This window comes from Amblyomma maculatum, unplaced genomic scaffold (assembly GCF_055883805.1).
Source record: "Amblyomma maculatum isolate TAMU_Amacu unplaced genomic scaffold, ASM5588380v1 scaffold_13, whole genome shotgun sequence".
In the NCBI taxonomy this organism is placed as follows: domain Eukaryota; kingdom Metazoa; phylum Arthropoda; class Arachnida; order Ixodida; family Ixodidae; genus Amblyomma; species Amblyomma maculatum.
This window is the reverse complement of record NW_028146738.1, coordinates 32,917,711-32,942,770: the sequence shown is the minus strand read 5'-3', so window position 1 is coordinate 32,942,770 and position 25,060 is coordinate 32,917,711. Positions and strand designations below refer to the sequence as shown.

At 45.5% G+C, this 25,060-nt stretch overlaps 1 protein-coding gene across 1 annotated transcript in view; it reads left to right on the top strand.

Annotated features, from left to right (window-relative positions):
- Positions 1–25,060, top strand: part of LOC146172528 (nose resistant to fluoxetine protein 6-like) — a 137,361-nt gene that overhangs the window by 109,424 nt on the left and 2,877 nt on the right. Inside the window, exon 14 of the mRNA XM_084585786.1 lies at positions 24,441–24,583. Coding sequence (XP_084441912.1) covers positions 24,441–24,583 — 143 coding nt within the window. The remainder of the gene's footprint in view (positions 1–24,440; positions 24,584–25,060) is intronic.

Below are 25,060 nucleotides of genomic sequence, written 5' to 3'. Positions count from 1 at the left end.
GAGTGCGAAATTGAATATATTGCTGTTCTTGATTTCAGAGACCATGAAAGACTTGGTTTTAGTCCAAGTGGTAAATGACATGTGACTACTTTAAGTCTACCGGTGCCTTTTTTGCCAAAGCATCTCGAGTTAGAATTAAACGCGACCATGAAGCTGGGCGGCTGTTTATGAACCACACAATTTTGTCACGTGGTGGTGAGAAGGCCATATGCACCAAAACAGGACACAGGCATGATAGTACTGAAATTAACTCTTTATTGGGCTGACTTGCGCCCACAAAAAAACTAAGCAACTCGGCGGTGGCGATAGCAACAAACGTGCTCTCCGGTCGTCGAACTAGGAATCACGGTTTCACGCGTCAATGCTCCATTTAAAGGCTGCAAAAAAAGATCGAGATAAAACCGCGAACGGCAACTAGCACAACCTGTAAGATGGCAGAAATATACGCGAGTGGGCGCCATCTTCGAGAAACATCTCGGACATCGTTCGCGACAAAGAAACTGATAAAGCTACGTCACGCGGCAACGAGCATGATCAAGCAAATAACGCAGAATTGATACGCGTGCCAGAATCAGAGTGATAAAGCCGTATGCCGGCGGCTGTCGAAAAAAAAAACAAATACAGATTTGAATGGTTTGCTGCATTGCTCCCTCCCCTTAAAAAAGGCTTCAACCCGATGCTTACAAAATAAACACACAAAGGTGAACAAATAACTAAATAACACAATAACTAACACGCGTAATAAGGTTTGAGGTACACAACATGGACGACTTCTGGGCGGGCCCGGCTCCTTTGGGATGTGGTCGGGCCGTTTGAGATGACCTCATAGTAGAGCTGTCCGTTGCGTCGAAGGATTCTGTATGGTCCGAAGTACCACCGTAAGAGCGTTTACGTAGTGCGCGGCATCGTATCGGCGTCCACACTTGGTCTCCCGGCCTGTGCTCTACATAGCCTCGTCGTAAGTTGTACCGCCAGGCGTCGATGTGTTGCTGGTATTTGATGCGCAGCTGGGCGAGGCGTCCGGCTTCGCCCGCACGCTGCAAGTAAGCAGCCACGTCGGGGTTGTCTTCTGTCATGTGCGGCAGCACCGCGTCGACCGTCGTTGTGGACTCCCTGCCATATTCAAGCTTGAACGGAATCACTCTGGTTGTCTCCTGGATGGCCGTGTTATACGCGAAGACCATGTACGGCAGGATGTCGTCCCAGGTCTTGAGTCAGGCTTCGACGTACATACATAGCAAGCATCTCCGCAATAGTTTTGTTCAGACGCTCCGCAAGGCCGTTTGTCTTAGGGTGGTACCCGGTCGTCCTACGGTAGCTAATCTGGCTTTACTTCAGGATGGCCTAAGTGAGCTCTGCCGTAAATGCTGTTCCCCTGTCCGTGATGAGCACTTCTAGGGCGCTGTGTCGGAGGATATTTTGTTCGACGAAAATCTTGGCGACTTCACTGCAGAACCGTTAGGCAGGGCTTTTGCTTCGGCGTAACAGGTCATGCAATCAGTGGCCACGATGAGCCATTTGTTTCCCGTCGATGAAGTTGGGAAGGGTCGAGGAGGTCCATCCCTATTTGTTGAAAGCGCTTAGTTGAGGGTGGTATCGGATTCAGTAGACCAGCAGGTCTCATTGGAGGTGTCTTGCGTCACTGGCACTCACGGCATGTTTTGATGTAATGGGCGACATCGGCAGCAAACCGGGGCCAATAATACTTCTCCTGGATTCGGTGCAACGGGCATGGAAGGCCGAGATGTCATACCGTTGGCTCATCGTGACACGCCTGTAGAATTTCCTCTTTGCGGTTTATAGACGCAGGAAGGTGTGCGGTTCTGTTGGATACAAAGTTATTCATCACAAGGACATAAGTTTCTAACGAGAAGGACGACAGCTGACGCTTGAACACAGCGAGATGAGAAGCGGTCTTTCCTTCGAGGTAATCGGTGAGCGCTTTGATCTCAGGGTCTGATCGCTGTTGCTCCTCGAAACTGGTGGCGGTTGCCAGTCCCAAAAAGGCGTCTTCGTCGTCTTCTTTCGGCGGCGCTTCAACAGAGTATTGTGACAAGCAGTTGGCATCGGAGTTCTTGTGGCCGGCTTGTAGACGACTGTGATGTCGAATTCTTAAAGACGTAGGCTTCGTCGGGAAAGGCTGCCAGAGGGGTCTTTTAGATTTGCCAGCCAGCAGAGCCCGTGGCGACCGCTTACCACCTTGAATGATCGGCCGTATAAGTATGGGCGGAACTTTGAGTTTGCCCAGACGATCGCGAAGCACACATTCTCGGTCGTCGAGTAATTCGGTACGGTTTCGACACTGACCGGCTGGCGCACGCTATAATTGTTTCTTGTCCTTCAATTCTCTGCACGAGGACTGCGCCTAGGCGAACGCTGCTTGCGTCTGTATGTATTTCTGTTTCGTCGTTTTCGTCGCTGTCCCTGAGGACAGTAGGTGTCTGTAAGCGGCGCTTATGTTCCTTTAAAGCTTCTGCCCGCGGCACTTCCCATTTGAAAGGCACATCAGCCTCTGTAAGTAGCGCCTACGGTCCGGCGATGCTCAAAACTTTGCTGACAAATCGGCAGTTAAAATCGCACAGCCAAAGAAACCTGCACACGGCTTTCTTGTCGGCAGGCTGCGGAAAATGGTCAATCGCAGCGGCTTTCTGCGGATCGGTGAAAACGCCATTCCTGCTCACGATATGGCTTAGGAATAACAGCTCTTCGTACGCGAAGTGCCACATTTCTGATCTTAATGTCAGTCCTGATGGCTTGATGACATGCAGTTCTGTCCGCTGTCTTATTTAGGTGGTTTTCAAAGTTTGACGAGAACACAACGACGTCATTCAAGTATACCAAACAAATCTGCAACTTTAAGCCAGCCAGGACAGTGTCCATTACCCGTTTAAATGTGGCGGTTGCGGAGCACAGGCCAAATGGCCTTGCTTTGAATTCGAAGAGGCCGTCTGGTGTTATGAACTCTGTGTTCTCACGGTCTTTTTCGTCGACCTCAATTTGCCAGTACCCGCTCTTCAAGTCCGTGGACGAGAAATGCCTAGCGTTGCAGAGACATTCTAGAATATCATAAATGAGAGGGAGTGGGTAGACATTGTTCTTCATGACGTTATTCAAGCGGCAGAAATCAAAGCAGAAGCGAAGTGTGCCGTATTTCTTCACCAGGACGACTGGTGCCACACAGGGGCTGTTCGATGGCTGAATTACATCTTCGCGAAGGATTTCCTCAAGTGGATCGCAGATGGCTTGGCGTTCGCGTGGTGATACACTGTAGGGGCTTTGACGAAGAGGCCGAGTGTGTTCGTCTGTAATAATGCGGTGCTTTGACAACGGAGTCTCTGCATCTTTCATATTTAAGAAGAGCACTCGCTGTGGCTTTGAAGATGGCTAAGCTGGTGTTGCCTGTCTTGGGGCAGTGCTGTGTTGATGTCGAACGTGGGCTCCGTAGATAAGTTGGACGTATCGTCGTCGGGTTACCCGGGGAAGGCGAATATAATTTGGCTGTTCGCTATCTCTACCAAGAAAGCGATGGTCGTGCCCTTGTTAAGATGCCGGTATTCTTTGGTGAAGCTATCACCAACACCTGAGCCTATCCTCCTCGGATATGGGTGACACCTCTTGCCATGCCGAGCCATCTTTCTAAAAGCAATTGGGTGCTTCCTTCGACAACGCCTTCGGCGATTTCAATGTCGACGTTGCCCACGTAATCAACGACGCTCCATTGGGGCGGCACGCTGAAGTCTTTGTCGAATACGTTAAGAGAGATGTGAGGCGTTGCTGTCGTCGTGGAAGGTATGGCGCTGACTGTTGAGAGATTGGTGAATTTTGAGCGAAGGTCGATTATTGCCCGATGCTCGTTCAGAAACTTTATGCCCAGAATCACGTCGCAGCAACACTGCTGCAGGACCACAGAGCTGGTAGAATACGTCCGTCCATTCACTGTTACTCTTACGGTGCATCTCCCTGACGGCGTAATAAAGTAGCCCCCAGCGGCTAGGATCAGCGGGCCATCCCAGCGGTCGTTACTTTCCTGAAGTGGGAGGCAAATGACCCACTGATGACTGAGTAGTAGGCTATGGTGTCTACTAGGACAGTGATTGAGCAACCGTCGAGAGCAACCTCCAGGTCAATTGTTCGTGTCCCCGTATTGCATGTTGGCTTCGCGGTGTTCAATCTCTGCTTCGTCTTGTGCTGGGGTCGCAGCCACGGCACACCATCGTCACTTCGCTGGGCGGCGGTGTCATCTTGGGGTCTGGTCGCGTCGTCGTGGATGTTGACGTCGTGCGTAGCGGCGGTTTCACTGTGAAGTCTGGGTACGTCGAGGGCGTGTTCGTAAGGAGCATCGGCGTCATAGCGGCGTGGTCGTTACTCGTCGTTGGTGGCAGAGGCTCTTCGTTAGTTCGCCGTATAGCAACCTCACCTCCAAGTTGCTACCTTTATTTTCCCTGTGGGGGCTTGCACACTGTCAACATAGTTGCGGCCTGGCAACGCAAAGTGGGCCCTTCACAGCGATGCGGGACCTGAACGGTGAACTTGGTGGCGCAAACTCACCGCTACACAGATAGTTCTGTTTCTTGCGGTCGTTCTTTTAGGTTGGGTCGTGGAGCGTCGACTGCAAATTCGCGGAGACAGACTCCTCGGTACGGGCAATGACCGCAGTGTAAGCATAATGACGTGTTGTTCGCAGTCCTCCAGGCGCCGCACTTCTTGGAGCTTGGAGGTCGTGGTAGGCTTGGCGTACGAGGGTGAAGGGGCGGCTTTCAGTAGTAGGGCGGTAGCGTCGAGGGCTTGAAAAGTCACGTCAGAGTGCAGGATGACGTAATGAAGCGGTGTAGTTCATCGCTGTTGCTTGCGTGGGAGCTGTCGGAACCATCGCTTGAGGAAAGCCCAATGCCTGCTGGACTTCATCGCGGACAACGACCACTAGCGACGCGACCTGCGGCTGCAATGGCGATGGGTGGGAAGATCCAGCGCAGCTCTTCTCGAACTACATCACGAATAATCACGGAGGTTCTCCCCACTTGTAGCTGCGGCGTCGCAGCTGTTTGCAGCGAACAATTGAAGAGGCTGGTTGTAATGTCCGGTCCGGGCGCCGAAGGTTCGTTCTACTGAGAATGCTTCTTGTTCCAATTCAATTACTGCTTTTAGTGGGCTTCTGACGAGGCAAATGAAAATGGATTCTGTCACCGCCTCGCTCTAAAAATTCACTTCCCTTTCCTCACTCATTTCAGGGCCTGCGCGGTGAAATAGGCGCTTCATTTCTGCTGCATGAAAGAACACAGACTCCTTAGGCAGCTGGATTCTCGACTGAAGGAGTGACTGCGCTCAATAGCTGCCTTGAAAGTGGCCCAATCCTTCAAAAGAGCTTCGTGGTTCTCAAACCAGATTCGAGCAGATGCCTCAAGACAAAGTACACTTGCCTGAGTTTCGTTTTGTCATCCAAAATGCTGTATCTTGACACCGCGTTCGAACAGCTACAGCCAGTCTTCTACCTTCTCAGTGGGTTATCCTTGGAAGATGGGGGCCTTCCGGGGGTGCACGAAGACAACCGGTGCTCTAGCCTTGGTCATTGTCAGTGTTGATGCTTTCCGGAGTCGAACAGAGTCCGATAGCAGACCGTGTTCGGGTTGGAGCCCTTGAAGTCTGCGGCTGATTCAGTGCTCTGTTGGCAGGTCCCCCAGGTCGACAGGAATAAGGTTGCGAACTTGGCTTGAAGGGGCAAACCGGTACTCGAAGGGCAGCACCTCCACCAGATGTCACGTGGTGGTAACAAGGCCGTAGGCACCAAAACAGGACGCAAGCGTTATAGTACTGGAATTAACTTTTTATTGGGCTGTCTTGCTCCCGCAAAGGAACTAAGCAACTCGGAGGCGGTGATAGCAACAAACGTGCTCGTCGATCGTCGAACTAGAAATGCCCGTTCCACGCGTCAGTTCTCGATTAGACGCTGCAAAGAGACATCTAGATAAAACCGCAAATGGTGACTAGCACAACCTAGAACATTGCAGAAATATACGCGAGTGGCCGGAACCTTCGAGATACATCTCGGAGCATTTTGCGCGACAAAAAAGCTGATAAAGCTGCGTCACACGACAATGGCCATGATCAAACAAAGAACACAGAATTGATAAGTGTGCCAGAATCAGAGTGATAAAGCCGCATGCTGGCGGCAGTCGAAAAAACAAATACAGTTTTGAATGGTTTACGGCAATATCCTAGAGCGAAAACGCTACCCAAGTTGACGAATCTGGGCTAGGTTCGTAGCCTGTCCTGGATTTAAGCTTTTGATACTGGTGTAAAAAGCATGTCTGGAAGTAAAGTGTCAAGGACGTTCTAAAATAATTGCAGAAATGGTGGGACAAGTCAGCGAGTGAAGCCTCCGCAGCGCTATCTTGCGAGGGGCAGAAAGTAATCCATTTGCCGCAGCCAGTGCCCGGTGAAGGCACATATAAGTGATGGGTATTAACCTGCGATACATTTAGCTCGACTAGGACAATCATGGTCAGTTCACGCGTGTCTCATAGTTGTAGAGATCCTGTGAAAACGCTGCCAGGAATGACATTTCCCAGTAAGTTGCAGTCGTCAAAGATCATTCGGTACTTAGGTCAACCTTGTATTGTGGCTCGTACATTTGTGAGTTTTAGAAAGGGAACGAGCAAGCGCGTTGCAGTTAGCCTCGCCCAGTATTAGGGCCGGAATGCGACGGCTGCTTTGGAATTGAATTGGTGAGAGAGGTGCTTTTCCATCTGTTGGCCGTGGCTCGTGGACTACGAGTAACTTCCGTGTCGGCAGCGGAAAATTCTGGGGGCACTGAAGCTTCGTTACGTGCAGCAAGCGAAAGTATTCCTCTCTTGTTGCTAGTCTGGTTGTGCGCCTCTGTCCACAGGTGTAATACGCTATGTTGTATACGGAGTTCCGCCAATTCCTGGAGTGCTGAGACAAGTCTGGGCATGCAGTGGATCCATCCATATTTAACTTTTATGAAGGCAGGCATTGCAACTATGATAATGACTAACCATGAATGGCAGTGTATATGACACAGCTGTGAGTACGACTAGCCGAGACTAGGACGGTAAGTAACTATGACTAACAAGGATAATAATCAGGACCAAAATATAAATAGTACCTTAGATTTCGCTTAAGAGGAGAGATGCGAAAGATTACCCTTCCTTTCTTATCATTTGCCTATAATTGTTTGTCATTAGCAGCCAAAATGAGTAGCGTCTAGTCATTACCATTTATAGCTAAGCAGATATATCCATTTTCAGTTAGTTGAGGACATTACAAGTCGTTGATTGATATACTGGTCTTTCAGTAGTTATTCTGAGTCATACCTAGTCATTGTAGTCATTACCACTCATTGATAAGCATGTTTACTCATTTCCAGTCAGTTGTCATTACAAGTCGTAATTTGAAATATGGTGGATCTGTAGCCATTTTAGTCATTATCGTTATTAATTACCTCTATCAATATCTATCGTATAAAATTATTCACTGCCAATAAACATGAACTGTTCTTATTCCGAATTTTCCTCCTCATACATTCGTTTACTAGCAAGTGGCACATCAGTGCATAGATCCAACGCAGGTTCCGCACGCAATTCTCGCACAAGGAATTTCGTTCCATTAGCCTAGAAAGGCTTTCTTCCTAATATGACTAACTAACCTTGACTGTGACTAATAATGACCTGATTATTAAAATAATTATCACTAATAGATTTGATTATTATTAATCTGTGAACGACTAATAGGTTCCATAGGGCGTTTTCTGGTCACAATTTCTGGTGCCGCGAAGCATCAGGCAAAACCTTCGCCTTCAAATCAGTGCCGCGCCGAGCTGGCCTCAACTAATATTGCCGCTCACTTCTCGCAACGGTGGTACAGTGGCACATAGCGATGAAAAGAATTGCGTTTATTTAACACTTGCCAAAAACAAGAAACAAATGAATGAATAATATATAAGCGATACGACAGCGAATCTTGCAAGCTGAAAAGTTTAAAGTTCGTGCATTATTTTGTAAACTGTGTGCCTTCGTATAACTACTCATACTACCCGAAGTATTGATCGCTTTTTTATTCCGAAGTGGTAACGAGGCTCCAACGAGCGTGTTGTTCAGCCGTAAGTTTTCCCATTTCAGTGTGATGACGTCCTAAATGTCGTCATGTGGGGAGTTCAGCGACAGCTCCGAATGACGAGCTTTAGTTAGTCCACACATTTACTGGATAATATTGAGGTCGTTACCTTTTGGAGTCCAGGCAATACGGATGAACCCTTGCTCATCCAGGAGTTTAACAAATTTCTCGATGCCATGAACCGGCGAAAGAACCAGCTTAAGGAGTTATAAATGAGTCCTTACTGTCAACGATACGTTCGAAACATAGGCAAGCAGCAAGTGGTAAACGATAGTGCAGTAAGTGGCACTGTCGAATCTTGTATCTTTATCAGATGGATGACCCCGTCTCAGGACAGAGCCCCTCAGACATAAATATAAGTGTGTCCACTGGCCGCAACATCCTTGAGGATTTTTGGCTGTGAATTATGGAAACGGCTCGCGGCACTCGCTGCTTTTGGACCTATTTAATCGAAAATGTAGATTCACCTAAACAACTACACACTTGAGGTCTCACAGAGCGCCGTCATTCACTGCTATTGCTGGCACATTTGAGGTGGACCTTATTTTATTACATTTAGCATGGCTTCCGGGTCCGCAACACAGCTTCTTAATTCTTCCTCCTTCAGCCTTCGGCAAATAGCCGTGTCGCTGACACTGCGGTTGGAGCTTGAAGCGCATACTTTGAAACCTGGAAGGGGTCATGGCCTGCAGTCTGGGGAAGCTGGTTTAACGAGGTCTTCGGGCATGCGGTGCAGACTTGATTCTGCTCTTTTCCCTGTACGCTTGAACAATTCGGTTGGCCGCTATTTGTGGTCGTCCTTTGAAACCAGTGATTCGCAAACTGCTGTAGCCACTTCGAGACAGCTCTACAACTCAGAATCGTTCGTTACCAGGCACACTTTCATCCTTAAAGCTAATGTGCAAAAAGTGCTTTTGTACTCACGAAGCTGGCGTTCGGCGTGCCGAGACGACTGCTAGCGTATCACGAAACGGATGCTTTCACAGCAGCAGGCCATGGAAGTTAAAACAGACAAAACCCCACAACACCTTGTCGTGTTCGTTTGTTTTCATGTTCATTGGTTGTTGTTTTTTTTTTTTCGTTTTATTGGTAAGCGTCAAATAACTGTGCTTGCTTACTTCACTATCAGCCGTGCTCCCGATTTTGCGCGAAGAGAGCGGTGATATCATTTCACAGCACCACGACGCTGAACTGATTTTCAGCGGCTGGTACAAAACTTCTGTGTAATGCATGGGGTGCGGCAAGCAGATAGAACAGCACTACTATCTTCATTTCGAAAGATTCTACGCACTTCGCCGCTAGTTCTGGAAAAGAACACGCGCTCACATGTTCCGTTTCATAAGGCTCATCGCTTTACGTGTGCACATATAGCCGTTAACGTTATTCACGCCATTTAAATGTCGAGGTATTGCTCCCGTTCAGTGCAATGTGTGTATAATGTAATCGCTAGAATTACGAGGTTATCTATACTTTTCTGCCAGCCTTGCGTTTTTTATCTGGTACGGCGCAACGAACACACGCGAAGGAGAAAACACGGAGGATAATTGATACTCAACTAGCCAACTCGTCGCCGACGCTGGCTATAAAGCACTACCATATATGATGTTCTAAATTTCTTCGCGGTCTCTTGGTCGATGTTTGTGAAGAATAGTGACTTAAACTGCTGGCGAATGCCTGCGAGAGCTATACCGTTCTATGGCTTGTTGGTACCCGAAGAAATGTACAGATGCTAACAGAAGTAAACGGATCACGCTGCCTCAGCACCGGCCACCCGTTTCACTAGATAGTTGTTGCCAGGTTGACTGAATCCATTTATCTTTCTTAGACTTCCTTTTTGTTAATGACTTCAGAGGCACTCATCGCACGATTTTTGCGTTTTAGCGAAGATGGCTTGTTAACAAAGTGGACTGGAGCTCTGCCTTGCTCCCAAAGACCCTGACGGAAAAATTCTTTGAAAAAGAACTCTTCTCAGCTAGAGGGCGGGCAAGGCCCCACCGATTTGATTCTTTGACCTTTTAAACCGAACTGGACGAACATTGTTGCGCACAGCCTCAGTTCTTCATGTGTCTCCAGCCTTGGCAGAGCGTCTAGAGACGTAGCACAAAATACGAGAAAATATGGTCAGAACCGCCTGGCTTGTGTCGAATTAGGTTAGTAACGTGTATTAGTGACTCATTATATATTTTAGTTACTTATTTATTTATTTTATACTGTCAATCTCGTCACAAGTCGTAAAGGAGGTGGGGCATTAAAGGTGCAGAGACAAAGATATGCAAATGATAATTATTCAAAGTACATATCAAATCATAACATAAAATTATGCATCCCAAAATACGTACAGCAGTTGAGTCAAACTGAGGAGAGTGTGAGACGAATGAAGTGGACATATCATGAAGAGAAACACAAAGGAGAGGAACAAATTCATAATCACATAAGAATTAAATAATAATTACTGACATGTAAGTAGTTCATTTTCAACAATCTTCTAAAAGCATTTAATGAGGGACTGCTATCAATGCACGTGTTCAATGTGTTCTGCTTTCGTACAACACGAGGAAAGTACGAATATTTGAGTCCGTACTCAATGAAAACTCGCTTAGTGTGTATATGTGATTATTATGTGGCTTTCGCGTTTGTGATTTTGATAGGTATGTTGAAATATCGACTTTTAATTTATTGCGTACGCATAAGTTACTACATGGCTGTAAGTCACCTTGGTTTCGCTCAGTTGTGAGCAGTTGTCCTGTATGTTTAAGTAGTTCCGTTGGTGAGTCTGTCAACCTGTGTTTTTTAAATATATATAACGCCGCCTTCCTTTGTACTCCTTCTAATTGTTTAATTAGCTCGTTAGTGAACTTAAACCAAATGGAATTGTTATATTCTAGAACTGGCCTGATAGATGTTTTAGATGCAGGTAATTTTGTTCCAGATAGCGCTAGTTTTAGCCGTTTGCTAATGAAAAAAAAAACATTTAAGGCGGTTGATGTGACATTTTTACCAAGGGAATCCCATCTGAGGGGAGAGGTGAGTGTTATGCCGAAATATTTGTATTCGGAGTCCGATGCAACGAAAACGTTGTTTAATATGCGGTTAAAATTTAATCGATTTTTCTTTCTAGTTATCGATAAAGTAACTAATTTTTTAACGTTAATAATTATTTGACATTCTTCGCCCCACTTGGTCCCTGCTGTTAAAGCGCTATTTAAAGGTATATGGTGCTTTACCGAGATAAATTCCCGATAAAGAAGACATTCGTTGACAAAAAATTTAATATTTTGGGAAATTCTTTCTTTCTTACTTTCTTTCTTTCTTTCTCTTTCAAAAAATAAAAGAAGGAAGTGCGACAAAAGGCGGTTATGCCTGACGGAGTCACAGTTCCCCATACAGTTCACAGCAGCGCGCAACACGGAAATTCTCGTGGATAAGTCGTTTACAGCGATTAAAAATAACACTGAGGCTATAATACTTCCTTGCAGTACAGCGGATGTTACTACATACTCTGGTGTGGATTTTGAGTTGTTTATTTCGACAAACTCAGTACGATCAGTGAGATAGTCATCAATTCATCCAATCCAACAATCTACAATGGTACCAACTCCAAAGTTTGCATTTAGGTTTAATACATTTCGTGTGTGACACGGTCGAAAGCTTTTGAAAACTCTAAGAAAATGAGGATAAATTGCTTCCGCTGATCCATAGAGAAGGATATACAATAGCTCAGCTCAATTACTTGGTTGACAGAACTGGGCGCGAGATACTTCAGTAGCCGTGCAGCATCCACTCTGTCAGTGTTGTTGTTCTATGAAAACTTCGTCGTCCACGCGTTCATTGGTCGTTGTCGTTGTGTGTGAGCACAACACTTCGGTCACTCGTTTACCGGTAACACTATCCCCCTCGACAAAAGGCAACGTCTCGGTGCGTATTAGGCGTGTGGTGTGGAGGGGGAGGAATACGGTTTGAGGCGGGCCACATGTACGATTTTGGACGTGGGTGTAGCGGTTGGTGACTTTGAGCGGAGCGGTGTAATCTCATAGGTGATGTCGGTCACTGGGCGTAGTACACGGTAAGGACCTGTTTAGTGCGGCAGAAAATTTTCACACAACCCCACACAACGGCACGGAAGCCAAAGCAACACCAGAAATCCAGGCGGATAGTATACATCATAGTGATGAGTGTTGTAGCGGCGTTTTTCAGTTTCTTAGGAGATGGTGACCTTGTGACTAGCAATCTGGCGAGCACCATTGGCTCTGGCGATGGTATCGCAGGCATAGGTTTTGACCGGGCCAGCGGAGGGAAGCAAAGTGTCGAAGGGCAGTAAGCGATCTCTTCCAAAGAGAATATAGAAAGGAGAGTACCGAGCAGTGTCATGACGCGAAGAGTTATATGCAAAACTGGCATATGGCAGACTAATGTCCCAGTCGCGTTGACTGTCGTATACATACATGGCGAGCATATTGGGAATGTGCGGGTAAGACGTTCCGTAAGGCAGTTCGCCTGAGGGTGATACGCAGTGGTGAACTTGTGCCGAACGGAGTAAGAACGAAGTATTTCGTCAACAACTCAAGGTAGGAAACAGCGGCCACGGTTGGTAAGTAGTTGACGGGCAGCACCATGATGAAGTATGACGTCGTGCAAAAGGAAGTAAGCAACGTCAGTGGCGCAGCTAGTTGGAATGGCGCGAGTGATCACGTACCGCGTGGCATAATCGGTAGTCACAGCGATCCATTTGTTTTTTTAGTCGTTATTTATTGCCTCAGGGCATCAGTACGGTATGAGATGAAGGATGAATAAATGAATAAATAAATGGAAAAAAGGTTGGTTGATTTTATGAAGTCCGGAAGTGAGCGAATAATCCATTTGTTTTCTGACGAGGACTCAGGGAAGAGCCCTAGGAGGTCAAGGCCGACACGAGAAAACGGCTCAGTCGGGATAGCAATCGGCTGTAGGTGTCCAGGAGGCAGCCCAGGAGGTTTCGCCCGGCGTTGACAGAGGTCGCAAGCGGCTGCATAACGTTGGACGGAACGGTAGAGTCCAGGCCAGAAGAAATGCGGCGCACGCGGTCGTATGTGCGTGAGAGGCCAAGATGACCAGCTGCTCGAGAACGACAGAGCGTAGGTGTTGGGGAACGACGAGCAAGTGCTTAGCGCCATCAGGTCGCATGTTGCGGCGGTACAGCGTGTTTCCATGAAGGAAGAACAGGGCGAGGGAAGAGTCACGGCTGTCTGTGCGGAGGCGGTCGATGAGAGAACTGTGGGTTGGGTCCAAGCGCTGTTCGTCGGCTATGTGGAAAACGTCGGATATATAGAGAAGACACAGGAGTCCAACTCATGGTCTGTAGGGGAAATGGCATCGACGCAATAACGGTACAGACAGTCTGCATCCTGGTGGAGCCGACCGGATTTGTGTACAACGAACAAGATATACTTGTGCAAGCGCAGTGCCCAGCGGCAGAGGCGGCCAGCAGGACCCTTGAGGGAAGAGAGCCAACATAATGCGTGGTGATCGGTAATAGCAGTGAAGGGTCGGCCCGACAAGGTTTGGTTTGGTTTGGTTTGTGTGGTTTAACGTCCCAAAGCGGCTCAGGCCGCTTTGAATGGGCCAGAATGGGCCAAGGTCCCGGGGATGGGCTACTACGACAGTTGGAGTAGCGGAGTAGATGGAGCTGCATCGGTTGTCATCGTGACGGTTCTGAGGTGACGGCCTCTGCGGAGATCCAGCATCAGATTGTGTCGAACCCGCAACCTCCACCAAGTTCTAATAGGGATGTATTTAATGTAACTGGCGCGGCGATTGGCTGACTTCGGCGCAAAGGCTTCAGTAGCCGTGCAGCATCTACTTTGTCAGCGTCGTCGTCTTTTAGAACACCGTCGTCCACGCGTTCCACGGTTGTCGTCGTTCTCTGTGAGCACACCACTTCTGTCAGGCGTTTCCCGCTATCCATTATCTGCCAAGAAAAATGATGGAGGCGCCGTCAGGCCCTGATCCCTTCTTTGTGTCAAAGGTTACTAACATGTTTAAGACTTCTGTTAGAGCAAGGGGTTCTTGATAATATTCTGCGAAAAAGCTAGTGCGAGGCGTATCTTCGTTGTCTGTTGTGAAATAGAACAAATGCAGTTATTTAGCATGGTTTCAATATTTCTGTTTTCCTCTGAAGACGCTTGATTTTTATTCGGTTATTTAGGGCTCAGGTGACGCCAGGTCTTTTAGGTAGCATCTTTTAAGAAACTAGTCGCGGCATTTGTAAAGTAAAATGTTATAGCTGTTTTTATCTTGGATCTGACATCAGCGATGGCCAAAGCTAATTTTGCAACTATGCACTGTGAAGGATGGATTTTCTGAGTCTTTGTCAGTTGTCGAGCTTCTCATTTGGCGTATATTACATTTCGAGTTATCGATAGGTTACGTTTACGTATTTTCTTCGTCTTGGTAGGCACATAATTGCTAACGCTATATGAGACAACATTTTTCAACCTCTGCCGTAATGTTTGTGTTTCTTCTATGGGATGTTTTAATATCATTTTTTTTCTTATTTTTTCTATGTTATTTAGGAAAAGACATATGGTGCTAAACTGTATTTCAAATTTATTGCGTTTATTTCATATCCATTTCGTACTATTTGGTCCTTATACTTAAAATGTACAATGAATACACTATAAATATACTAAGAGCGCAGTAGTGCACACTTCTTTCAATATTTTAGAACTATGAGGTTTTTATCCGCTTAGTGCATTTCTAACATTAAATATTTAATTGAGAAAGTTTAGCTTGCTATGCAGGGATCAAAAATGTCCAGCAATAGACTGACTGTGTACTTTCAAAACACTACAATATACTCATGACCTATATTTTCATTCTAGAAGGAAGTAAACAAACAATGCGCCAAAAATATATTTCTAGAATGCTTCGAATAAAATCCAAATGCACCAGAAAAAGGATGCACTTTTCGCGACGGAAAAACAATACTAAAATCGCAGCAGTCGCATACTCATAAATGCTGCAAGAAAATAAAACATTAAGAAGCATTTCCAGAGCTGGCTAACAAGAAAAAAAAGGCTACTATTCTCTAATGTCCCAATAAGCGAATGCATCGTTTTTATGCTCCTTGCTATCGTGCTTTCCAAAGTTTCGCGAGTTGACATTACATGTATTTTAAGGCAAAACTCGAATTTTAGCTGCTCCCCGCCCATTACGCGATAAATCATTCGTGTGGTCATGCGTGTGTAAACCTAATGGCATAAACGGGAGCAGTAGGCATCGTGTAGCAATAGACGTCGTTCCTGACAGATGTCAATATGGCGCTATTTCTGAGAAATATATATCAGATATTTGTTCCTCAATCATTTTTAGCACCGCGTTTTCAGTGCTGCCTCGCGCCTACTCGTGCAAATTAGAATACAGCTGTTAGTCAAGCTAGACGCTGCTTGCGACAGAGGTTAGAGCTGAAGAAATAAGCATAAGTAAAAAAAATACGTTTCATTGTCGAGGAATACTCGAATTGTACTCAAAATGTAAAAGGATATTTTGAATACATTCCTAATATGCTATAAACGCATGTATTTTTGATGTCTGTGAAGAAGACGCGAAGCGTACTTTCAGTTCTTGCATTTTCGGCTTATTTCAAACATGCATCATGAATATCAAGCAAAAGTTGAAATGTACTTCAAACGAATAAATTTTGTATTTACAAATGTACAGTGGTTTTCAAAAATACACGGCCCACGGCTTCAGTCCGTGGAGCGGCTACCGGGCCGCACCGTGGCGCTTCTATCTCTGCCCGGCGCTCGGTGCGAGGGTGCCCTATGTGACGACAGCTTTCTCCCTCCCTCTCGCGCTGTAAAGTAACACGCCTTCGGAACTCTATGTACGGCGTTCGTCCGTTTCGCCTTTCTTCCTGATGGTTTCGCCGCTGCCACTCGCTACGAAAGAGGGCGTCTGAACTCTGGATATTTGCATCACCGGTCTCGGCGCGCGTTTGCAAATACTGGCGGCCTGATACCTTCCTCCAACATACGTTCATCGCCGTACGTGCATCGAGATGTGAAAAACGAGTGTCGTGCCTCTCTCTCGCCGCGCTGTTATCGGGCCTATGTCCATGGAGCGTTCAGATGCCGTGCTCTGCATTGGCGAGACCTTGCTACTCAGTCCACTTCTCTTGTGCAGTTGTGGCGAAACTCAGTACGACGTTTTTAGAAACGTCTGCTCTCCTCAGTGCAAACTCTTCGAAAGAAGAAATACCAAATTTAATGGGAACAAATGTTCTACCATTGGCCATTTTGTCTAGTATAGTTGCACTTGACAAATCGGAGACCTTAAACGTCTACTGTCAATTATGTCAGTTGGAATAAATTTGAACATTATGCTGCATTTAGTGATATATCACTGGATAGCTTGTCAAGTATGATAACACGGTACTAATTGTGGGTATTAATGAGTTGTCACTAATTTGTAATTTGCGATTAAATATTTCACTATACCTTCAAGTCATAAATTGTTGGATAGCTATGCAGAGTATAATTGCGCTGGACTAGCTAATTGTTATGTAACTTGATATGTAACTTGAGGTTGTAGTGAAGGAAAGAAGCCAACAGTAGGCGAGGCCAAGGAAAGCGTAGGGGATGTTACTTTATGTCCTTTTTTTTAATGTTTACTTGGATAATCAAAAAAATTAGTAATGTAATCTTGTTTAGGGGAAGATAATTAAACACAAAGTAGCAGAAAAAACAACGTGTCGATGTTGGGAACCGAACCCACGACCTCCGAATATCGCGTCTGGTGCTCTTCCAACTGAGCTACATTGGCCGCTGTCCCCCCTGCTACTTGCTTGGGTATTTATGTTGTCTGTATACGAACCTTGAGAGTGTTCACCAGCGCCACCCTCAACCATAGCGGCGGACGTAGAACGTCCTTTCTTACCGCCAGCGTCACGTAGAACGTGATCAAGAGCGAGGGCGAAAGCAGTGCTAGAACCCTCTTACGCTACCTATGGCCTCAAGACTGCCAGAACCGAGACCCCCGTAAGCTACCAGCAGATCAATTAAGGGGAAATGAGGGTGCTCGTTATAATACATGAAGGAAAGAAGCCAACAGTCGGCGAGGCCAAGGAAAGCGTAGGGGATGTTACTTTATGTCCTTTTTTTTAATCTTTACTTGGATAATCAAAGAAATTAGTAATGTAATCTTGTTTAGGGGAAGATAATTAAACACAAAGTAGCAGAAAAAACAACGTGCCGATGTTGGGAACCGAACCCACGACCTCCGAATGTCGCGTCCGGTGCTCTTCCAACTGAGCTACATTGGCCGCTGTCCCCCCTGCTACTTGCTTGGGTATTTATGTTGTCTGTATACGAACCTTGAGAGTGTTCACCAGCGCCACCCTCAACCATAGCGGCGGACGTAGAACGTCCTTTCTTACCGCCAGCGTCACGTAGAAAGTGATCAAGAGCGAGGGCGAAAGCAGTGCTAGAACCCACTTACGCTACCTATGGCCTCAAGACCGCCAGAACCGAGACCCCCGTAAGCTACCAGCAGATCAATTAAGGGGAAATGAGGGTGCTCGTTATAATACATGAAGGAAAGAAGCCAACAGTCGGCGAGGCCAAGGAAAGCGTAGGGGATGTTACTTTATGTCCTTTTTTTAATGTTTACTTGGATAATCAAAGAAATTAGTAATGTAATCTTGTTTGGGGGAAGATAATTAAACACGAAGTAGCAGAAAAAACAACGTGCCGATGGTGGGAACCGAACCCACAACCTCCGAATATCGCGTCCGGTGCTCTTCCAACTTAGCTACATCGGCCGCTGTCCCCCCTGCTACTTGCTTGGGTATTTATGTTGTCTGTATACGAACCATGAGAGTGTTCACCAGCGCCACCCTCAACCATAGCGGCGGACGTAGAACGTCCTTTGTTACCGCCAGCGTCACGTAGAACGTGATCAAGAGCGAGGGCGAAAGCAGTGCTAGAACCCACTTACGCTACCTATGGCCTCAAGACTGCCAGAACCGAGACCCCCGTCTTTCCTTGGCCTCGCGGACTGTTGGCTTCTTTCCTTCATGTATTATAACGAGCACCCTCATTTCCCCTTAATTGGTCTGCTTGAGGTTGTAGTGTTTTATATATATATATATATATATATATATATATATATATATATATATATATATATATATATATATATATATATATATATTTATTCGCAATTAACAAATTAGTGATAATTAATTAACGCCTCCCATTATTTACATGATATAATACATTATACAAGTTTTCCAACCATGCAAATTGCATATTTAGTTACAATTAAAAAGGGCGATAATTATTTGAAAAGTAATATTAGCTAGTCCAGCGCAATTACTAACCAACAATTTATGACTTGAAGGTGTAGCAAAATATTTATTCGCAATTTACAAATTAGTGACAACTCATTAGTACCAACAGTTAGTACAGTGTAATCGCACTTGACGTAAGTTATCTAGTGATATATCATTAAATCTAGCATAATGTTCACATTTATTCACACTGAGGTAATTCACGGTAGATGTTTAAGATCTCCTATTTGTCTAGTGCAAGTATAATAATGATAGAACACTTGTTCTCATTAAACTTGGTATATCTTCTTTCGAAGAGTTTGCATTGAAGAGAGAAACTTTTCTAGAAAAGTCCTACTGAGTTTCGCCACAACTGCACAAGAGAAGCGGACTGAGAAGCATGATCTCTCCACTGCATAGCGCGGCATCTCAGCGTTTCGTGGACATAGGTCCGCATAACGGCGCGGCGAGAGAGCCACAGAACTCGTTTTCCGCGTCTCGATGCACGCCCCCCTATGAACGCATGTTGGAGCAAGGTAGCAGGGTGCCAGTATTTGCAAACGCGCGCCAATCACCCACGTGGTGAGTGCCGAGACCGGCGATGCGAACATCCCCAGTGAGCGAGTGAGTGAAACGTTTTATTTAGTAGAGATAAGGGAAGGGGATGTGTAGGGGGGGGGGGTCCCTAGCCCAAGACTAAAGCGGCTGCCGCTGCTATACGCGCCCATGTCACGAGGGCTCGTTGGGCCTCTAGTCCAGAGCTGGATAGGGCATCCTCTCAACCCTCAATTGTTGGCACTGTATTTGTGTCATCTGGAGCCCCCAAATTAAAATATTGCGGGGAGAAGGCAGACCTGCACCACATGGTGTGGGCCTGCCCACACAATTCTCCAGATGACCCGAACATCCTACGAACATCCGGTGTCCAGACGTTCTCTTTCGTAGCGAGCGGCAGCGGCGCAACAAACAGACGAACGCCGCACTAAGTGTTCAGAAGGCGTTTTACTTGACAGCTCGAGAGGGAGGGAGATAGCTATCGTCACATATGACACCCTCGCGCCGAGCAAAGATAGCAGCGCCACGGTGCGGGCCGGCAGCCGCTCCGCGTACCGAAGCCGTGGGCCGTGTATTTTTGAAAACCACTGTACATTTTGAATACGTTCCCACCATGATAAGAACAAATATTTATTTTTCACATATTCGAAGTATATTAGAAGCGTACTTTATAGCATTTTCGACAGGTTTGAAAAATGCATTTTGTCATATCAAGTAAGACTTGAAATTACTTAAGACAAATTAATTTTACATTTAATAAAGCACATTTAGTATACATTATCATTATTTTCAGTGCGCATATGTATTTTCACGTTTTCGAAGTATTCCCGAAGCGTACTTTCAATATGGAATTTCTGACAAATTTTAACATCTATGTTTGCATATTGTAACAACATATTTGAAAAAAATGACTAAGGAATTTAGCAAGCTTATTTTTAGTATATTTTGGACACATTACTTAGTGTAAATTATATTTCAAACACATTTCAAATATACCGCAGCATATTCGAAACGTATTGCTTTTTGCTAAAAAGTTATATTTAAGGTCACCGAAAAAGATATAATCGGGGTGAAAAAAGCGAAAAACTAGGGTTGTGACCTCTCATCAGCCGGAAGTCGCCGAAGCAGTGTAAGAGTATCACAGAATGAGGGAGAAAATGGCGGACTTGATTCAAAATACGTTAGAAACAATGGACCTAATCGTAATTTATCTTACGAACACCGATGAACATAATTTGGGTCAACATTTGTGAAGAATAAGGAATCGTGGATGATGACGTCGCAGCCAAGGGAAGACGTCGAAGAAATGTGATTATTCACTAGAATGATTAAACAGCTTGAAGTATGGTCTAACGGCTTTCCTTTTGAATAAACAGTTATCTAAGTGCCTCCAAAGTGTTTTCGAACTATCGTGCTGAATCTTTCTGCATAATGCATAAATCACGGTAGCAGTTCTGTTATTATTATGAATAGCCTTGCTAGGCATCAGTTGATAATTATCCTAAAATGGAGTACTCACACCATCATACGTCAGTTATTTCCATTGGTCTCCGTTATCCAGCCGCAAGCAAAAAAAAAATTTGTGAACCGCTAACCAGGAATCTTTTATCCATGGCGGTACAAAAGAGTTTTTCAAAAAAACATATTGCATGGTAAAAAGTTATTGACCAGTTTTGAAACAAGTTACAGATGAAGCGCATCTACTGCAATCAGACAAAATCTTTCGAAATGTGGTTTTTGTTGGCATAGCAGTAAAGGTTTTTCGTTTATCTATCCACTGCCCACAGTTAATATGCTTATCAGTAACATCTTGTTAGCATTATCCTTATCATTCATACAATATTTATTGCTTTGCATTAGGTTAAGGCAAAACCGGATATACCAGGAATAAGGAGAAATGTCATCATAGACGACTCGACACCCCAGCAAGAACCATTCGTGTAGTGAGAAAACTGAAGCCCCGGCATCACCTCAACATAAAGAGCTTCCGCTAACTTCGCGTAGAAATCAATGGTATAAGGACTGATCCCACACCTCTGAAGGAGAAACGGCGCACCTAAAGAAAAATTCAAGGTTCTGCAACAAACCTAACTAAGTTTACAGAAAAAATTCAGACAATTCTGGAAATTATGAGGACAACGAAAGAAAGAAAACCTCTATCTGATTAAGGAAATGAACTATTTAGCGCAGCATTTTCCTGGGGCATACAGCTGTTGAACAGCGCAAGTGGAGTTGAACAGAAGCGAAATTTCATCCAGCATTGTGCACATTTTGTGCGTCATAGAAAGCGGCACCAACAACTGGCGCTTTTAGACAAGAATCAGGAACGGCCACGCTGGGGTGCTTGATCAGGCATATACAACATAGGCTATGGTTGTACGAAGGTGCCTTTCGTGAGGTCTCAACGATGGCACCACGGTCCCATACAATCAATCTGATACCCTGCTGCGGCGTCAGCAAATGAAATTTCCCCCTTTGACAGGCGGATGTAGGTACACAAGTACGGAGAGCACTCAAACGCGCTGTTAGTCCTGCATTCTTCTCAGGTGTGCGTTCTTCAGGGGCCGCGTACGCTACTACATCCTTCTGCATTCAGTACGTTCACCGTCCAGCCTCTTAAACTGAGTGATGGAGCAGCTTTTCATCAATAGTTCGATTGAAGTACGCTAACACCTTAATACATCTGTCATTTACAGTTTTAGCAGCCTTATCCAACTAGTGTTGATCAATTGCTGTGTGCTGTGTGTATCGGAGCCAAGTGCGTATAAATTTGTAAATCTGTTGGAAAGGGCTGTCTTGATGCATATTATGAATTGAGGCAGCGTGAGCGTTGTCCTTGTGCTGCTTCTATCAACACAAGCTAATAAACTCTTTGGTAGCATTGAGCCGAAGTGCACGTTTCACTGCAACACGTACGCTCTTGGCAGAAGGGACGAAAATATAAACTTGTCAGCCACAATGTTTGATGCATTGTCACCACGATAATGCATCGCGAGCGGCCATGCCTAGCAGTGCGAACAAATGACTCCTGAAGAGGCTTCTGCAGGGAGGCTCACAGCACAGCACACTGGTTAGTGTCAGCGAGGCTATCACACCGCATTAATAGTCTTCTGATCTGGGGCCCCCATGGCACAGCTCACCGCGGCTGTTATTGGGGTCGCTGGGCGCCGTCTTATACCTCTGTCACACGAACGCTTCTGATCTTCATTGAACTCGATCTGCATTGAGGCTTTCAATATGTTTTGAAGCAACCGCTGCTAAACAAGCGTTTTCACTGAGAATTGAGAAATTTCCTTCGCGTGCCCTAAGTGACGCCAAATGCCTGCCTACTGCCAAAGCACGCTAGTATGTCGTTTATCTGTCGTCTGCTGTTAGTCGCAATGAGTCCAAAAAGAAACGCGAGATTATGGTAATGATTGTGCAGTTTCAGCGTACACAGCGGCATTTCGCTTTTGGCGCCTCAGATCACCTAATCTATCTTCCCAGTTGTAGATGAGTGCTTCCAGTTCCTCTTTCTCTCCATTTTCGGCGCCGAAGCAGTCGAAGAGAACGCCGTCTTTGATTGCACTAGCGGCGAACTGTGAGGTTGAGATTATAAAATGAGCTCAATATAAACAAGTCTAATGTTCTGCGAATGTTCTAACAATGTTTTAAAAATGTTCTATCATGCCTTTTATTACCCTTCTATATGTTATTATTTGCGGTTCTGTTGCATACATCGGTCCTACAATTTAGAGCTCGGTAATGATGAGGGTGTCGACGGCAGCTTTCCAGTGTGCTTCAAATCTAAATAGCGATTGAGGAAGCAGCTTCGAGTCAAACCGGCTTGAGCTCGAGTGCACTTGAAAGTTGCCGCGTGACAACCTCGATCTGCATTGAGTTGAATGCAGATCGAATTCAATGAGGATCAGAAGTGTTCATGTGACGGGGGTATTATATTATGCTTTATACTAATGCAGTTACTTTTACTTTGACATTTTTTAGTTGTGGTTGTATCAAGTACATTATAACCCATATTGACAACCAAGAAAGACTAGGTAGCATGGTACAAAATGGATAATAACCGAAGGAGGGAAAAAGATATAGAGGTGTTCAATGCTGAAGAAACGATTGTGAGAGCGATAGCTGTGTTAATATATTCACAATGTTTATTTCATTGATTTATTTCATGCCGCTAACGGTTACGAACACAATCTTGGGATCACGGCAGCAAAGTGCGGTGGTTTTTATGTTTAGTAACAAAATTATGCATTGGTTTCAGAAGGAAATGCACAATATCCGCAACTCATTTTGGTTGACACCTGACCTATGCTCTAAATAAATAGAGAAACGAGGGAATAAAAAATAAAGAACGAACTGCCCCATAGTTGAACGCTCGGGAAAATGGCGGGCACGTTAAATTTTGACACCGCTATCCGCACTCTCTACCAATAGCATGTTTATTTTGTATAAAATGTGTTCACACCTGCACCCACCTCCTAACTGGGTCCCTTGAAGGTAATAATGTTAAGTGAAGTGTGTCTGACCTACCAAATCAGGTGTCCACTCACTTTAATCCTTTTTGAGTCGCTCCGCCGTAATGGTGCAGTGATTAGGGCGCTGGATTACTCTACTCAAGGATACGGGATCTAGTTCCGTCCGCGGTGGCTGCTTTTGGTGGAGGCGAAAAGCAAAGTGCCCGTGTGCTATGCGATAGTGTTATGCGCGAATCCCAGGTGGTCTAAATTTCCAGAGCCCTTTACTACGGCGTCTCTTTTAACCTGAGTCGCTTAGGGGGATTGAATCCGGTAAATCAAACCAAACTAAGCTTTTTTGAGTCAGTCCCACCATAAGAGCCACACGATTGTTTGGAGACTCCCTAGTTCGAACGCGTTTGCTGCTAACGCGATTTCGGTGCTGTGCAAGATTTCCAGTTGAACGGAATTATACCAGAGAGCTACACTGTGACAGTTCTTTTTTCTTTTTTTCACTCCCTTCTGCCTTCCCTTCTGGCGTGGTTCATGTGTCTAACAGGAAATATGGCAGCTACTGCGCCTATCCTTTGCACCACCATAAGAATGGCATTCGTATGGAAGCTCCCTAGACTCTCGCCTCTACTCCTCCCTTCATGCTAGCTGGCGCACGGTTCAGCGTACGCGCTTAGCAAGACATGCAGTTCAAATTCAAATTACGTAGTAAAATGACTTTGGTAAAGATAAATACTAAAGCTAAAACTCTGATATGTTAAGCCTGCACCCGGTTCTAAGCGACATTGCCACAAGGTCTCAGTTTGCAGTCATCCTATAGCAGTGTAGTTGTGATGGTACAGACCGTGAATCATGCCACTACGTTTCTGCCTTCTGCAGCTGAGTTAACTGTGCAGCAGAAATAACCATACCGTCCGATGAGCGCTAGATATGCTAAAAATGTCCACATATTTTCACCAGTCTTCTTTTTTTTGTCTTCGTAGGCTTCGCGAACAGGTTCCTGTCGTGGAGCCCCTTCACAGCCCTGAGTAGACTGGCCTACGCAGTTTACCTTTTGCACCTGCCCTTCATACACCTGTATCTGTCCACCTCCAGAGAGAGGATGTTCTTGTCAAACTTTTTTGTGGTAAGTGCCCGGGTTCAAATGATTCGTTATTACGAAGTGAATGTTATTAAAAATTAAACTAAATCAGAAGGAAATCCTGAGGACCAGTCGTAGCAAACGCTACCTACTTTGTTAAGCACTTGCCGGAGTCATTCATCTTTACCACGTCTTGCCGGCCAATAAGGGCACACAGCCTCAAGTACACGAGCGTCGATAAATTTTCGAAGATACACCATCATTGGAATGATCACTGTTTGATCGACTGGAAAATTACATCACATTCTTCCTTTTCGAGGCGCCACCTAGCAGCTTAATGTCTATGATTTCACCGTTCGCTTTAGTTGCAAGCATTCTTAATGTTCGTGCCTCATCCGCTGTTGGCTGCTTCAAGAGGCCAGCAAAGCTACCACTGCAATGAATGCCTCTATGTGGTACATACAAAGTCATTTGAGGCAGTGAATGTACAAACTACGCCAGTGCACGAGCAGCAATTTTTTT